The 15,151-nt window shown below is 58.5% G+C and overlaps 6 protein-coding genes across 6 annotated transcripts; 1 reads left to right on the top strand and 5 right to left on the bottom strand.

Annotated features, from left to right (window-relative positions):
- PLICBS_006438 (uncharacterized protein) lies at window positions 1-500 on the bottom strand (the record flags this gene model as incomplete). The annotated part of the gene is made up of 2 exons (XM_018327487.2): window positions 1-49; window positions 121-500. The coding sequence occupies 2 exons, from the start codon at window positions 498-500 to the stop codon at window positions 1-3; spliced, it is 429 nt and encodes a 142-aa protein (XP_018173915.2).
- Window positions 501-1,180: 680 nt separating this feature from the next.
- Window positions 1,181-2,161, bottom strand: PLICBS_006437 (uncharacterized protein; the record flags this gene model as incomplete). The annotated part of the gene is made up of 1 exon (XM_018327488.2): window positions 1,181-2,161. The coding sequence occupies one exon, from the start codon at window positions 2,159-2,161 to the stop codon at window positions 1,181-1,183; it is 981 nt and encodes a 326-aa protein (XP_018173916.2).
- Window positions 2,162-2,618: 457 nt separating this feature from the next.
- On the bottom strand, window positions 2,619-4,805 carry PLICBS_006436 (uncharacterized protein; the record flags this gene model as incomplete). Its single annotated transcript, XM_018327489.2, has 6 exons — window positions 2,619-2,881; window positions 2,948-3,253; window positions 3,425-3,862; window positions 4,014-4,287; window positions 4,349-4,405; window positions 4,473-4,805. 6 exons carry the CDS (start codon window positions 4,803-4,805, stop codon window positions 2,619-2,621), a joined length of 1,671 nt encoding a protein of 556 aa, XP_018173917.2.
- A 1,409-nt stretch (window positions 4,806-6,214) lies between these two features.
- PLICBS_006435 (uncharacterized protein) lies at window positions 6,215-7,649 on the bottom strand (the record flags this gene model as incomplete). The annotated part of the gene is made up of 2 exons (XM_018327490.2): window positions 6,215-6,991; window positions 7,041-7,649. The coding sequence occupies 2 exons, from the start codon at window positions 7,647-7,649 to the stop codon at window positions 6,215-6,217; spliced, it is 1,386 nt and encodes a 461-aa protein (XP_018173918.2).
- Window positions 7,650-9,005: 1,356 nt separating this feature from the next.
- PLICBS_006434 (uncharacterized protein) lies at window positions 9,006-11,043 on the top strand (the record flags this gene model as incomplete). The annotated part of the gene is made up of 6 exons (XM_018327491.2): window positions 9,006-9,417; window positions 9,484-9,908; window positions 9,980-10,613; window positions 10,678-10,799; window positions 10,873-10,973; window positions 11,034-11,043. The coding sequence occupies 6 exons, from the start codon at window positions 9,006-9,008 to the stop codon at window positions 11,041-11,043; spliced, it is 1,704 nt and encodes a 567-aa protein (XP_018173919.2).
- A 469-nt stretch (window positions 11,044-11,512) lies between these two features.
- PLICBS_006433 (uncharacterized protein) lies at window positions 11,513-14,480 on the bottom strand (the record flags this gene model as incomplete). The annotated part of the gene is made up of 2 exons (XM_018327492.2): window positions 11,513-12,404; window positions 12,481-14,480. The coding sequence occupies 2 exons, from the start codon at window positions 14,478-14,480 to the stop codon at window positions 11,513-11,515; spliced, it is 2,892 nt and encodes a 963-aa protein (XP_018173920.2).
- Between the last annotated feature and the right edge of the window lie 671 nt (window positions 14,481-15,151).

The raw sequence follows: 15,151 nt of genomic DNA, 5'->3' as shown, positions 1-15,151 counted from the left end.
TCACTCAATGGTGTTGTTCTTCGACTGAGGGTCCGACCGCTCCATGAGACTTGCATGCAAGTAAGATGTCAGCGACCGCAAAGTCACAGCGTAGCAGGCCGGGCACCTCGAGGTTCTTACGTTTCCTTGGTCAGCTTCTCCTTGTTGTAGACCATCACCTCGGCCTGGTGCGGCTGCAAAAGCGCCTTGGCCTGCTTGTGAAAGCCCTCCTTCTTGTTCTTCTCGACGCTGCCCACGCCCGCGCCGATCCACCGGACGAAGACATCCCTGGTGTCGCTCACGCCGCCTTGCTGCACCGCCAGGCGAACCACCGCGTATTGGACCTGGTCGGCCTCGAGAAGCGAGGTCATGTCAGCGACGTCGCCTTCTCCGCAGGACGCCATGTGCACCGTGCTTGGGCCGACGTAGTTGAGGAGAATCCAACCGCTGGTGGATGTGGTGGTGAACAGGGAGGACTGGGCCTCTCTCAGCTCGTCTTGATTGTCAATCTTGAGAGACATGTCGTGCGTTGAGAACGGTCGTTGCTGGAGCCTCTTTTGACGTTTTGACGTTTGCCAAAGAACAAGTTGCTCCGTCAAGTCGTCGATGGCGGATACGCCCCTCGTTTTATCCCCTCGCCGACCGACCGCGTGAGATTCGTCCCCGCTTGCGACGTTGATACACTCGGTCGCACAACAGATGTCTCATGGCAACATCCCGCGCACACTGGCCGGTTGAACGCGGACAAAGCATCAATATCTTGATATCTCTCCGGGCTTCACAGGCTTCACCAATCGAGACATGCCACGTCGGTTCCTGCCACTCTACGAGAACCGTCGTTGCACAAATGGCGGGAGTGATTGCAGATGGCCGCGTCTTTCAGCAGGCATGGGCATCGGGGGAGACGGAGCAACGAGGCAAGGCTATACGTTGCGACGTTCGCTGGAGGACCCAGGCGGCGAACAAGGTCAATGAAGGCGGTAGCGTAGGCTTTTGGCTATGGTGAAACTGGATCGTGGTATAGAGCTGAGTATGGATGGTCGGGCCCTGGCCTGCTTCCAAAGACGCTCTTCCATCCGATCTGCCAAAAGCGCGGCGAAAGGCATCATCGAGGCTTCGAAAATCCATTGAGAGCATAGGATGTACGGAACACGGGAGATTCACGAAGCACAAGCCACTAGCCACGTGCATGTTCTTCCCTTTATTTTCTGCCCTTGAGACCCCGTACAACTGCATCCACTACCTGAGTGACCATGGTCCGTTCCGGATCGTTATTGGGGTTGACCTCGGTGATGGTCATTGCTCGTACTTTAGGTGACCCGAGAAACACCTCGAGCGCCGCAAAGGCCTCCCCGGCGGCCAGCCCAGCGTAGTGCGGGTAGTTTGCCAGCGGGAACTCGCCCGAGTCAATGACGTCGACGTCGAAGTGCAGCACGATGAAGTCGAACCTGCTCTCCAGCCACGACAGCGCCGACTTGGCCGCCGCGACGGCATCGGTCCGCACCGTCGGCCGCGTAAACACCTTGCACCCATTCTCGGCCAGGTACACCCAGTGGCTGGCCGACGGCTGCAGCGGGTCGAAGCCAAAGAAAACGGCGTTTTGCGGCGTCACGAGCGCGCTCCCGTCGGGTCGAGACGAACACCGCGCGGTGCTGAAGCTGGGCAGGCAGCCGGGTCGGCGCATCAGGTGCGACATGGTCATGGCGTCGAGCACGCCCGTTGCATCGATACTGGCGGCCGCCTCGGCCGGCACGCTCAGGTCCACGTCGCCATCCATATAGACCAGCCCGACGTCAAGAATGGGTTGTTTCTTGCCGTGGAGGATCGCGTGCAAGGCACTCAACACCGGTTGCAGAATGGTACAGTCGCCGCCGAGGAACAGAATGAAGCGACCATCGTCGGTGTCGAGGCAGTCGATGAGCTCGTCGTATACGTCATTCAGGACCAGCAAAGTCTTTTGCTCGTTGCGGACGCCGTCCAGCTTGGGACTCGGCTGCCACTTTGCGGCCGACGCGACCGCGGGGGCTCTGCCCAAGAGCGTCGAGGTCGCCACGACCTCGTGTCCTGACTTTAAGAGTTTCGTCTCAATGCCTGCCTCGTAGATTGCTTCGCCCGCTCTGCTTTGGCCCGGGAAGTGCGTCCCCGCCTCGGTCGCGATGGTGACAATCTGGATTTTGGTCATGTTTGATGAGTGTCAATCCACTTCCGGCTGATGGAGCACAAAGGAGATCAAAGATGGAATGATAAGACTGCACCGGCATTTATACGTTGATTTTTTATCTCTCCTGTCGTCAATTGCGCCATTGACGTAGACACTGTGGAATGTTGCCCAAGGGCGTGCACGACAGGCCTGGTGTATTGTCGGCCGACCACTGAGGCTCACGCCCTCCATCGACACACAGGAGCTAGGCCAGCAGAGATCAGCAACGCGTCAATCGCGCAGGGCGAAAATAGATGCGTTAGCCATGGTCGTGGCAAATAATACACAAAACCAAGATCGTCGGCCATGATGCAGCGACGAAGTTCCGTGGCTGGCGTTGCCCACTCGGCGTACCCGACACCGACAACAATAGTATTTTCATATGCGGCATACAGCACGTTGATTATAGTCTCACTTCTAGACTCCAGAACTACAAGCGCTACGCTCCCTTGGTCAGCCTCTCCTCTTCGTTGTTGGAAGAAGAGATGGCCCCTTCCAGCCTATAGCCCTTGAACTTCCTCGCCGACACGCCGTGATCGAAGAGCAGGTCGAGTTCCTCGTAGGACCTGCCCATCGTCTCCGGCACTCGGAAATACGACCACACCAGGCACAAACCGGCCAATCCGCCAAAGAAGAAGCCAAGCTTTCCTTGGATGTTGGCTTCCGTGGGGTTCTCAAGGTATGGGATAGCCACGGTCATGACTAGGGATTGTCAGTAAGCTGTTGACATCGGTCAAGTCTCCGACCCAAGCACAAAGTGAGACGTACCGATTCCCAATAATGCCTGGGCTGCCGTGGCAATGGCAATGGACTTGGAGCGCACGCGTGTGGCGGAGCACTCTGAAAGGAGCACAAAGCAGATGGGACCGATGGAGATGTCGTAAAAGAAGTTCCACACCAACATCAAGATCGACTCGGCCCAGATGGCGCCAGAGGGACGGCCTGGCACACAATCAAGGATGCCGATCAGCAGTTGCAAGAAGGTGAGCATGGCGAGGCCCCAGACAAAGAGCACTCGACGCCCGATGCGGACCATGAGTCCCCAGGACACGAGTGTTCCAACAAACCCAACCGCTATTAGCATTGATTAGCTTCGATCCGTGCTTGAGACAGAAGGAACTCATATTCCGATAATGTGAAAATCGCGTTGGCAATGCGACAAAGCCCGTAATCGAGCGGTTGTGAGATTAGAGTTGCTTGGTTGTGGGATCGGAGCGGTAGTGGGATAGGATAAAGGAAACGTACCCAAGAAGCCCACTGCCATGTTAAAGGCCTCGTCCGTCGGCAAACCGGCCTGCTGGAAAAAGTACGTGCCGTAATTGATCAGGTAAATCCCACTCAATACCTGCGCGCAGTAGACGCCAATTGAGATCTCCGTCCGGCGAAGGTTGACCTTCTTGAAGCAGTCCATGTACGTGCTGCCCGCCTCCAGCTCTTGTTCCAGGCGATCCGTCTCGACAATAAAGGCAAGAGTCGCAGTAACATTTACTTTGCTGGAGGCTAGCCGGCGCAACGACGCCTCGGCATCTTCCATGCGGCCCTTGCGGACAAGCCACCAGGGGCTTTCAGGGACGAAGAACATGCCCGGGATGATAACGGCGATCCAGAACCACTGCAGAGCGAAAGGAATCGAGTAGGCCCAGTGGTTCTCGAGCTTGGACGTGCCGTTGCAGACTCCGTTTCCTAGTGTCGAGCACTTGTTAGACGGTGTTGGACGTAGAGCAGAAGTGCGAGACTGCATGGCTCGCGTCATAGGAATACTGGGAACAGAGTTCCTTGCATAGCCTGAAGCCGAGAGAAAAGTGGACAAGGAATTCGTGGTGTCAAGACTCACCCAGAAGTTGCCCAGCCACAAAGCACAAGTTGACATATGCTGTTAGATGTCCTCTAACAGCTGTCGGACACACTTCCGAGGCGTATGCCGGTGCAATGACCACGAACTGACCAAGAACTAGGCCTGCCAGAAGCTCGCCTGCTAGGAGAACGTTGAGGGAGCGGGCAAAGAACTGGATAAACACGAGCCCGGCCGTGAGAACAACGCACGCGGCAAATGTGCGTTTTCGACCAAACCATTCCATGGGATACGCGGCGAACAAGGCGCCGACCACCTGCCATTCGGGGTTAGCCATGACGGCCAGATAATGAATAGCATGATGGCAAGAGGCGTACTTGGCCTATGGGGTTCCCCATTGACAGCCCTGTCTGCCAAGAGGCATCAATGACATACTGAGGCGATATCGGGTCAGTTGCGTGGCCTGAAGATGGGGGAGGGGGGGTTGGTTGGGAATCGTACCTCGCCCTCAAACTCGTATCCAAAGTCCCGCTGAAACTGCGGTGTCGCATACAGATTGCCAATAAGTTGCGGGTCAAAAGCCAGCATAATAACTCCCATGCTCACGAAAGCCGACCAGCCGATGGCTTTGGGGTATAGGCGCAGGGCTTGACCGAAGGTGAGCTGGTTCTCAGCGCGGATAGCTTCGACGAGCTCCGCATCGGCAGCCAAGGCGCCCGGCTTGGCGACCGAGTCCCGGTGGGTATTTTCGGCGGCGGAAACGACATGCTTTTCGTCAGACGTCTGCGGGTAATCGCCCGCGCGGTGCTGGTGGTCGTGGTCGTCTGTCGCCATCGTGCCGGTGTCGTGGGGACTTACACAGAGGTCAAGTGAAGCGATGCGCAACCACGACAACGATGACAGCTGTCAGGGACGGGCGGCACGTGTATATAACACTAAAAGCTACCCAAAGCTGAGAGTCAAGTCGCATGCCACCTGCAGACGTCAACCGAGCTTCCCCAGCTCCAGTCAGTCCCCTGGCTCCGCTCTCGCATGGCCACAACCTCGCGCCCGTGTGCAAGCCTGCACGAGCAAAAGTCCGGGGATCTACGGGCGGTACCCGAAGGATGCACGCAGAGTTGGAGACTGACATCGCGCCAGCCAGACACAGGGCGAGGGGGGCTTGCCGGCTTGTCAGGGGGGCTGCAGCCCACGCTGGGGGGGCTTCGGGGGTGCGCCGGCAAACCCCGGCAATCACCGGCGCCTGGCCCCGAACGGATTCTTGAGGGGAATTGCTATCGACCCTGCGCTCACTGGCCAAACGTGACACAACAGACCATGTGCCGCACCCGATCCCCGGTCTTCTCCACGCGCCACACGCTGGGCTATCGCCGGCCGGAGTCTGGCGTCCCGCTTGGATTGACGGCTCCTCTGCTGCCCATACCATGTACCAGATAACGGGGGACGGGGGGGTCGCGAATCGCGCAGCGAAGCTTCCCCCCTCCCGAGATTTGGAGGATGCGGAGGCGCCAGGGTTGTGGCCTGGAGCCGGGTCGCTACGTTGCATCTGGGATGACGGCCGGACCAGGAGCATGGTGCCAGAAATCGCATTCTGGATCTTGGGACAGTTGTATCAAATCACGTGTGGTCAGACGCGGGTGGGAGGTGAATTCCGGCTGCGGGCGTCGTTTGTCTCTGCTGCTGGAAGAAGAGCCAAATCGGTCTCTGCGTACTCACCGTCGAATGTGGCCACTGTTCCCCACCCCCGCATTGCCCTGTGAGCTCCAAAAGCTCCTCTTATGTAATACCCCCATCTTGATCACACGGTTTATCCACCAATACTGGATGAGAGCCGGTTTCTGACATCGAAGTTGCCGAAACTCAATCCCAATTCTCTGTGCGTGATCTAGGCTTATACATGCTCTTCAATGCGCAGGAGACATATGTGGGAGAAGCAGTGACGATGGGACAGGCACAAGAGGCACCAGAGCCAGAAGAGGCACCAGACCACACGATATGGACAGCGACGAGAGGCACAACAGCAGCGAGACGGACGACAGCGACAAGACCAACGAGACTCGCAGGATAGTCTCCATGCCTTCCGTAGTAGCCGTATCGATTGCCTCCTCAATGCCACATTCTGCTCAACAATCATCTCAACCACAGTTACAAGGCTATACGAGTGTATGAGCCACAAGCCGGTGGCTTTCGCTCCAAGCGCGCGACCCAGCCATGCCCAGTACGGTTTCGCACCCACGACGACCCTAGTCCGCCAGCCGGGGAATCGTGTTCTTGAAGACCCCCTTCGGATCATACCGCTGCTTGAGGCGTCGGAGCTCCTCGAGCTTGTCTCCAAATATGTCCGCCACATTTAGGCACTCGGGCGACGTGGTCGCAATGTACGTGCTCTTCACCGCGTCCGGGAGCCCCATGAGCTCATTGCGCGTCTCCAGCGCCCATGCCATGGCGGCCTCTGCCGCTTCGTCGTCCGGCCCTGTGCCCAGGATCTCAAAGGTGATGTGCGGCTTGCGATAGGGACAGACCGACTCGGGGACGTCGGGTCCGCAAGAGGGACAGTCGGAACGCATCTGCTGTACGATGATGCCGCCGTTGGACGTGCTCGGCTTTTTGCCCATGCCGCGCGCCAGGCAGCCAACGACATCTGGGGAAAAGTGCGTCACGCTGGCGGTTTGGCTGCGCCCTTGGAGCTGCTTCGGAAACATGTCCATCAGTCGCCGCGCAAACTCGAGGGCCGATGTCGTGGCGACCGCAACGTCTGGAGGCGGCGTTCCTGGCATGAGGGGCGCAAGGCTCGCGATGCGTTCAGTCAGGGCCTGGGACTCGTCACTCGCGGGGCCGTTGTAGACCACGAAACAACAAAGCGTGGTGCTCATGCCAGGCGGAGTGATGACAACCGGCATCGTGTAAAATTTGCGCGGCAGGATGCTTCCTTGGACGAAAAGCTCGGCGTATTTGGGCAAGAAGGTGGTGAGCGTCTTTTCAATGTCACTCGACTCAAACATCAACATGCCGGCTTGTATCTGTATACGGGTCAGTCGAGTGCGAAACAGTAGCGAATGTCAAGCGCACATTCTCGAAAGGATACACTTTGACAGTGAGCTCAACCACGACCCCGAGATTGCTTCCGCCGCCTCGCAGCCCTTTGAGCATGTCCCCATCGGCATCCACCACCGTACCGTCGGCAGTGACGACGCGTGCTCCAACGATTTGGTCTGTTCCGATTCCATACGAATGCATATAGGGCCCAAAGCCCGCGACGAGGCACCAGCCGGCGTAGCCAACCATGCCGCACGTCCCGACGGGCGCCTGCAGCCCTTGGGGGGCCAGCGCGGTCAAGACTTGGACAGACGTTGCGCCGCCGCCGATCCGGGCCGTTTGCCTGTCCTGAGAGACGGCGACGGAAGAGAGCTTGCGGAGATCAATCGTGACGCCATTAGCGACGGTCGAGCGCCCAAAGGCATCGTGACCGCCGCCGCGAACCACGAATTCGACACGATTGGCGACGCAGGCCGACACTATGGCAGCGACATGCTGCTCCGTCTCTGGGGTGGTGATGAGGCTTGGCTTGCCGTCGAGGTGATTGCCGCTGAAATTGGAGAGAAGTGCATCGAAGTCTGCCGATGTTGGCGTCGAGTACGGGATGCCGGCCTGGCAGAAAAGGGCTTCAATTTCCGTCATTGTCGCAGCTGCTTTGTGCGATGGCGATGCATGACTATGGACACAACGTAGGTACGCATTGACGGTTTTATTCTTCTTGCGCCGCCGTCGCAGGCGGATGTGTCCATCCGATTCCCTAGTGAGATTCCCCGCCCGAGGCTGAGACGAAGGTGATGGATGAGGCGCCAAACCTCTGCGCAGCAATTGGGTGATTGCACCTCGTGCATTCTGTGAAAGGGGATGAGTTGGTTGCATTCAGCTCGTCGTCGGCTGAGACACGGAGCATCGAGGCGTCGAGTCGTCAAATCACTTATCCCGCGGGTGCCGACATCTTCAACGCCGTCCTGTGGGAGCGAAGCCTGCGATGCAGGTGGCACAGCAAACGCCAGGGACTCGACTTGACCATCGGTGAGGTGTTCACGCCAGTCGAGGTGCAATGGCGGGGCAAACGGGCAAATTGATGCATCGGCGTTGTTCATTTGCAAACATGTCGATGGCCATTGGTACCAATCGACTTTGTGTTTCGATCCGATAGAATCGAATGGACCTGGTCATTGTAGGGCCCGCACAGGCGATTGAGCGCTTCGAAGCTTCGGCATACAATTGTGTGCGCGCCATGCATTCATTCATTCAGTCAATAGCCGGCTGCCCTCGTCTTGGCAAGCGACTCCATCTGATAGAGAAGGGTTTTCCGTTTGCGAAGCCAGTCTCGGCTCGGATTCAAAGCTACGAATCACAAGCACCACTGAGGCCTCATGCTGGTCGCATCCTTGGAGTGGGCAGAGCCTCGCCCATGACACGCGCCAGTCTCTTTGTTGGCGACACCCGCCGAAGACCATGCCAGCTCCAGCCACCGTCGATCCCATCTGCCGCTCGCCCACCAATCACCCCGTCCCGTATTCCTCGCGATGAGCCTTGAAGAGCAGTCCCGCCAGGCTTCGCCCCTCACGTGGCCCTGGGCACTCGGCGCCCGAATGGGGTAAGACGCAACGAGCGCGCGAGGTGCCTGCGCCTGCTGGCAACTGCACTGCCCGCGCCCGGCTATCTTGTCTTGCCTTGATGCGTGGCGCAAGCGCCCGGGCCCCGTCGACCGAGCAAACCGAGAGGAAAGACGGGTCCGGCGACGTAATACTGGGGCTCGCATTCATCGTTTGGCAACTTTACAGCATCATGTCGCGAGAGACGGTGACGCACTCCCCAAAACAATGAGCCGCCGCCTGGTCCGCGTCCACGCTGCTGGATGCAAGCCGTCCCGGGTGCTAGTAGCTGCATTGGTATATTTATATATATATAGGAGCGTACGGGTGATGCGTGTTGCATACATTGTGTCTCGTCGTCGACTTTGTGATTGAACCTGCACAGGCGACACCCGCCAAAATGCATCTCGAACAGCTCGTCCTGTCCATCCCGTGCCTCCTGGGCTCGGCCTCTGCAAGCTGCCCCGGCACCAACAGCTGCAAGGCGGCTCCCGGCTCACGGGCCTGGCCCTCCCCCGGCGCCTGGAACGCGCTCAACTCCACCGTCGGGGGCCGCCTGCTCGCCCCGGCCCCACCCGGCGCCGTGTGCCACCCGGACCAGCCGACATACAACCCGGAGCAGTGCCCCGCGGCGCAAAGGGGCTGGAGCAGCTACGACTGGCACGCCGCGGACCCGGTGTCCATGATGATGGACCAGTTTGCCAACGACACTTGCCTGCCAAATGCCCAATACCCCTGCAGCGGGAAGGGGTACCCGACCTACGTCGTTAACGCGACGACGGCGTCGCATGTAAAGGCCGCCGTGGACTTTGGTGCGTTTTGCATTCATAGCGGAGCAGGTCCGGCTCTCGGTCTAGGCTAACTGATACAACACGAAGCCCGGAAGCACACTGTTCGACTTGTCGTCAAGTCCTCCGGCCACGACTATCTCGGCCGCTCCAATGCCCCCGGCTCTCTGTCCATCTGGGTCCACCACATGAACAGCATCGAGTTCCACGAGGGCAGCTTCGCACTCGCCGGCTCGGGCAAGGTGCTCAAGGGCAGCGCCGTCACTGTCGGCGGGGGCACAGAGATGTACGACATCTACACCGCCGCCGACGCGCACAACCAAACCGTCGTTGGCGGCGGCGCAAAGAGCGTCTCGGTCGGTGGATACATCTCCGGCGGCGGGCACTCGACGCTTGCGCCGCGTTACGGTCTCGCCGCGGACAATGTCATTCAGGTCGAGGTCGTCACGCCGCAGGGGCAGATTCTCGTAGCGAACGAGGACCAACACAGCGACCTTTTCTGGGCGCTCAGAGGTGTAAGTCGCCTTTGTTTTGGGCCCAAGGTGCCCCAAGCGAGATGCTGCTGATTCTGACATTTTGCTTGCAGGGTGGCGGCAGCACTTTTGGCGTCATGACCAAGGTCACCATGTGGACGCACCCGACGCCCAAAATCACCTCCCTGTCCTGGATGGGCATCACGGACCCAAAAAGCCCTTTCCTCCTTGACCTCATAGCGTACCTATCTTCGCAGATTCCGTACTTGATGGACAAGGGCGGCCTGTCCGGCTACAATTACGCCAGCCTCGGCATGAAGAATCCGGTTCCGGCGCCGGGAGCACCAACGGATATCGCCGGCGTCATGGGCTTCGGCTTCGTGCAGGACAAGGGCCCTGGCTTCCTGCAAGACATCTTCAAGCCCATCAACGACACCATCAAGCAGCGCTGGCCTGGCCAGGCGTTCCTGTTCCTCATCTCGGAGGAGTTCCCCACGTTCCGCGCCTGGTTTGACAAGAACTACGACCAGGCCTTTGCGGGGAACAGCTCCTACATCGTCTCTAGGCTGGTGGACGGGAAGACGTTGAAGGGCGATCCAAAGGCGCTCGGCAAGGCGATCCAGGCGGCGAGCCTTCCGAGCGGTGGCATGTCGCTCTTCATGGTCGGCGGAAAGGGCGTGCAAAACGCAAAGCCTCGAGGGGGCAACTCCGTCAACCCAGCCTGGCGAAACACCTACGTCCACGCCTGTAAGTCGTTTGTGCCGCTTCGTCCGAGACATGACTTCTCTCTGACCGCGGCGCATGTGCCTAGTGTCCGCAACCGGCTTCCCGCCCTTCAACAAGACAGCGGAGCAGGAGACCGTCAAGCTTCTCGACTCGTCGATGGAGCCACTGCGCGCTCTCACGCCAAAGGCAGGCGCCTATCTGAACGAGGTACGTTGAGCCGCACCGAAAAGCGACGACGCAGTGCATAGATATGCTGACGCGACACTTCGGCATGGCGCAGGCGCTGCCGTTTGAGAAGGACTGGCAGCACACGTTCTGGGGCAGCAACTACGAGCGCCTGCTCAAGATCAAGAGGGCGGTGGATCCGACCGACGTTTTCTGGTGCGCGCCATGTGTGGGCAATGAGCGCTGGGTTGAAACGGGGGATGGACGGCTCTGTAGGAAGAGGTAGGCTGTGGCTTCGCCGTCGGCGCCATCCGGGGGTGGCTTGGGGTTTGGCAACAGCATGAGGAGCGCGTCGTGATTTGGCCAACACGAAGCGAAACCACCTTGGCATGAAGCACGCCGCAAAACGGCGAGTCCCTTTATGATACATACGCAAGAGCTCGTTCGTTGGCCCTGTAAAGCTGCGTGCATGGATGCACTGCAAGATGCCTCTTTCGCGGTCGATTCGTTTTGACGTTGGGACAATGGTCGACTGCCCAGCAGCGGAATCATCAAGCGTGGCATAGTGATCGCGCCTCCGATGTGGCAGTGTTCATGTTGGCGGTAGTATTAAACGATGCGAAGCATTGGAAAAGTCAGGCCTGCCAGAGGCGAGAAGGGAACGCACGGAGGACGGGCATGTTGAGCGTCGATGATTACATCTACATTTGTTTTTTGTTTTCTGTTCTTATATCTGCAATCTACTCCTCAGTGGCCTAGAATTCGTTCGCCACCTCCCAGTCGTCACCAAAGTTGGGGTCCTTGATCGCATCGCGCTGCCGGGTTCGCTCCTTCAGAAGCGCAAGGTACGACTGGCGCGCCTCCTCCTCCGCTTCATCCTCTTCACACCTGGCACGCACTTGCTCGAGGACTTGGGCGATTTCTTTGTCGGCCTCCTCGTTCTCCCACAGCTTGGCACCAGACACGAGCGACATATTGTACAAGTCTTCGACAGACTTGTCGGAGACCCACTCGGTGAGCGTCTGGACGAGGTACCTTCCCAGGTCCCTCAGGAGGTGTGCCCGGTGCTCCTTGCCCCCTGCCGAAATCGGCATCTTGGCGATGATGGACAATGCATGACCAAGTTTGACTGTGTTGTCCGCGTAGTAGCGGAACCCCGTCGGGTCCGAGGGCTTCAAGAGCACCCAGGCAAGCCGATTGAATGGGTGATGATAGTAGGCCAGCATGCACTCGAAAACAATGACCTCCTCGATGCCGTCGCCAAATCCCGTTTGCAGGTCGAGCTCGGCGGCCAGTTGGCTTGCGAACTTTGCGACGCAATGCAGCTCCTGGTGATCGTGGAACGAATTAATGGCCTTGATGGCATGCCAAGTTACTTGCTTCGTCTGTCCGAGCCGATGGAGCAGATAATGCACCTGCCTCATGAGGTTGGCGTTTTGCGCGAACGATACCGTAATGCCCAGGTGGCAGCATGTGTGGAGGTTGACGCCGGTCGAAAGCATGCTCATATTGGCAATGAAAACCTGCGAGCCGCTGTCCGGGTCATTGAACTCCCTGACCTGCTTTAACGTGTCGTGTGCGCGATCCTTGGCACGGCATGTATTGACTCGGAGGCTAAGGAGGTCGTCGCACACCGTGATCAGGAGCCTGCGGCCGTAGTGTTAGCACATCATTCCACGCTGTTTCGTTGAGATCGCAAGGAAAGGCGGCGCGGCGAACTCACTCCTGCAAAAAGTCCGTTTCAACAACAATCAGGACTCGCTCGTTGCGGCCAAGGACATGGCGGACAATGAGGCGACATACTCGCGTCATAACGGGACTGGTCGAGAGCATCAATTCGAGCAACATCCCTTTGTCAATGAATGGAGGAAATCCAAAATCGAGCTTGGTGATGTTGAGTTGCAGCGCTCGGAAATCATGCGCGACGTATTGGCCGATGCGATGGGCCGCCAAGCTGAGGCTGCCGCTGCCGCCACATGACAAGAAGCTCTCGGCCATGTCACTGCCATGGGCGCGCACGACATGGGCCTTGTCCTCGGGAAATGCGACCTCCTCCGTCAACACGGTCATGGGAGGCAACTGCCGAGCAGGGCATACCGTCTTGCCCGTAGGCAGGGTGATTGGTGTCTTGAATGTCCGCCGCAGAGACAGCATATCCAGAAGTGGTCGTATGACGTTGGCTCCGACCTGGAAACCCCAACCTCCTGCCTCTCCAACCTCGTTGATCAGGTAAGTATTGATCATCCAGGCCCGGACACCATGCTCGTCCCACAGCCGCTTGCAAACATGTCCATCGATTTCGCCCATAAAGGGGGACTTGGGATGGAGCAGCCCACCACAGCGAAGGTCGTCAATGTCGTTGGTGAGTGCGGTAGGGTCGTAGGCCGGGTGAAAGAGGAGCTGCAATTCACCGAGTCCTAGCGTGTGCCAGTCTGATACTGTAAAGCCCAGTTTTTGGCTCATCAGGTAGGTTGGGCTCAGTATTTCCCGCAGGCTCCTCGTGAGGACCATTCCGGTAACCCAGAGCAACTTTTCCCAGTTGAAGAGCCTCAGCGTGTTGTTGAATGCGCCATTCAACTGGCACGCCACGTGGGCCTCGTCGACGATGAGGAATTCGAACTGGTGGTTATTTAATCCTGGGTTGCGCAGGCTGTACTTGGTCGAAATGCCGTCCGACTCAGGGACGTCTCCTGCTTCCACAAACATCACCGAATGCCATGGATATGTGCCGCTGAGCGCTCGGGGCAAGGATTCGCTTCTTGGGTTGGATACGCGAGGTGTGTTCTGGCATCGCCACAACACCTCTTGATCCGTTTCATAGCGAAGGGCGACGGCTCTCTCGTCGGCGTCATCCTCGCTTGTGCCATCATGTCCCTGCGGCCGACATGCTTGAGGTTGCACCTTCTGGCGAAAGACAAACGGCGATTCAGAAACCGAAACTTCCGTCAATTGCAGAGTCTGGTAGGTCGTGAGAATGACCGTTCTGCCAGTCTTGGGGTCCGCGGGGTCCAGCTTCTCCAAAATGGAACCAAGGTTTCCGACGTGTCGCGTGTTCTGAGCAGAGCCACTCGGGCCAGAATCGCAGTAGTACTCAAAGAGAGTGATGTCCGGGAAGTGTGTCGACTCCTGTGCTGTCTGCTCGATCTTCGGAACAGTGCTGATGATGAGGGAAGGCTTGAACGCCACACTGCTGTCGTAGGTGCGCTTTTTCTCCAAAAGGCGGGTGTGCAGGACGACAAGAGCGTAGAGCTCCCGAGTCTTGCCGAGGCCACTGTCATTGCTCAGCATGATACTGAGGCCTGCTTCGACGCGGTGCATGAGGATGTCCAGGTCCGCAACTTGGTGTGGCGTGAGTGGTTGCACGCCTTGGTTCGGGTACAGGGACAGGTGCTGCGGGTCAAGGCCGTACTTGGCGCACACGCCTTCCCAATCGACGTCTGGCGGTGGCGGTTTCGCGGCCGACGCCCTGTTCAGCTTGATGGTTTGCATGATCAGGGCATCGATGCCGCGGAAGTCCTCAGGATGCGCATTCGCATAGGCGCTGGCGCCACGACCATTGCGAGGGGTCGTCATCAAGGCGTCCAGGAGGTCGCCGGCAATGTCCCACTGGTCGGACTTCACGGATCGTCGTGTTGTGGGTTCAGCTTCATCGCCCAGGTCGGCGGGAGACCATGACGTCGGAAAAGCAGTTCCCGCCGTCGACGGGGGCCGATCGCCAGGCATGCTGGGAGTTGGATGCGTGAGCCAGGATTCAGCGTCGGAAGAGGGGAGGAGGTAGGTGGGGAAGGGGGGGTTTCCTTACATGCCGTCAAGTTGCGAGCAGAGTCGAGGTGCAGATCACGACACGCCTGACGACCTGGAGGGGGGAGGGAGGAGAATGAGGGCAGGTTTCCAGCGAGGGCGAGGGAGAGAGAAAGGGCAGATTTGGATGACGAACGCGCGCCGGCGAGGCAGCCTGTTTCTGCGTTTGGATTATGTAACGCTGTTCTGAGTGAATTGGGTTGGGACGAAAGGATGTCGGCATCGGCGGAGCAGTGAATGTTGCCGGGCCAGTCTGGCGCCCAGCCGGTGGTGGCTGCTGAGCCGCACGACCCGGAGCCGCAGCGAGAGAAGCCCGCCTGCTCTCCATGCTGCGGGCTTCCCTGCCTACCTGGCGAGCTTGCGAGGCGGAGTTTTGCTTGCAGGATGCTGAGAAGCTGATGCCAGCGTAATGGTGTTGGTGTTGGAAGGCGGCTGCAGGCGAGGCCAGGAGCAAACCGACCGGCAGGGGCAAACAACAACAAAAAATGAAAAAAAAAAAAAAAACGAAGAGGAGAAAACCGGCGGATCAAAATGGCAAAACTCGAAGCGAGACTCTGCTCCTCTTCAAGAAAATACCTTACGACGGATCGCCC

Source organism: Purpureocillium lilacinum (assembly GCF_023168085.1).
Source record: "Purpureocillium lilacinum CBS 284.36 DNA, scaffold_4, whole genome shotgun sequence".
NCBI classification, from domain to species: Eukaryota; Fungi; Ascomycota; class Sordariomycetes; order Hypocreales; family Ophiocordycipitaceae; genus Purpureocillium; species Purpureocillium lilacinum.
Note: the sequence above shows the minus strand (reverse complement) of the source record. Positions and strands in the feature narration are given on the sequence as shown.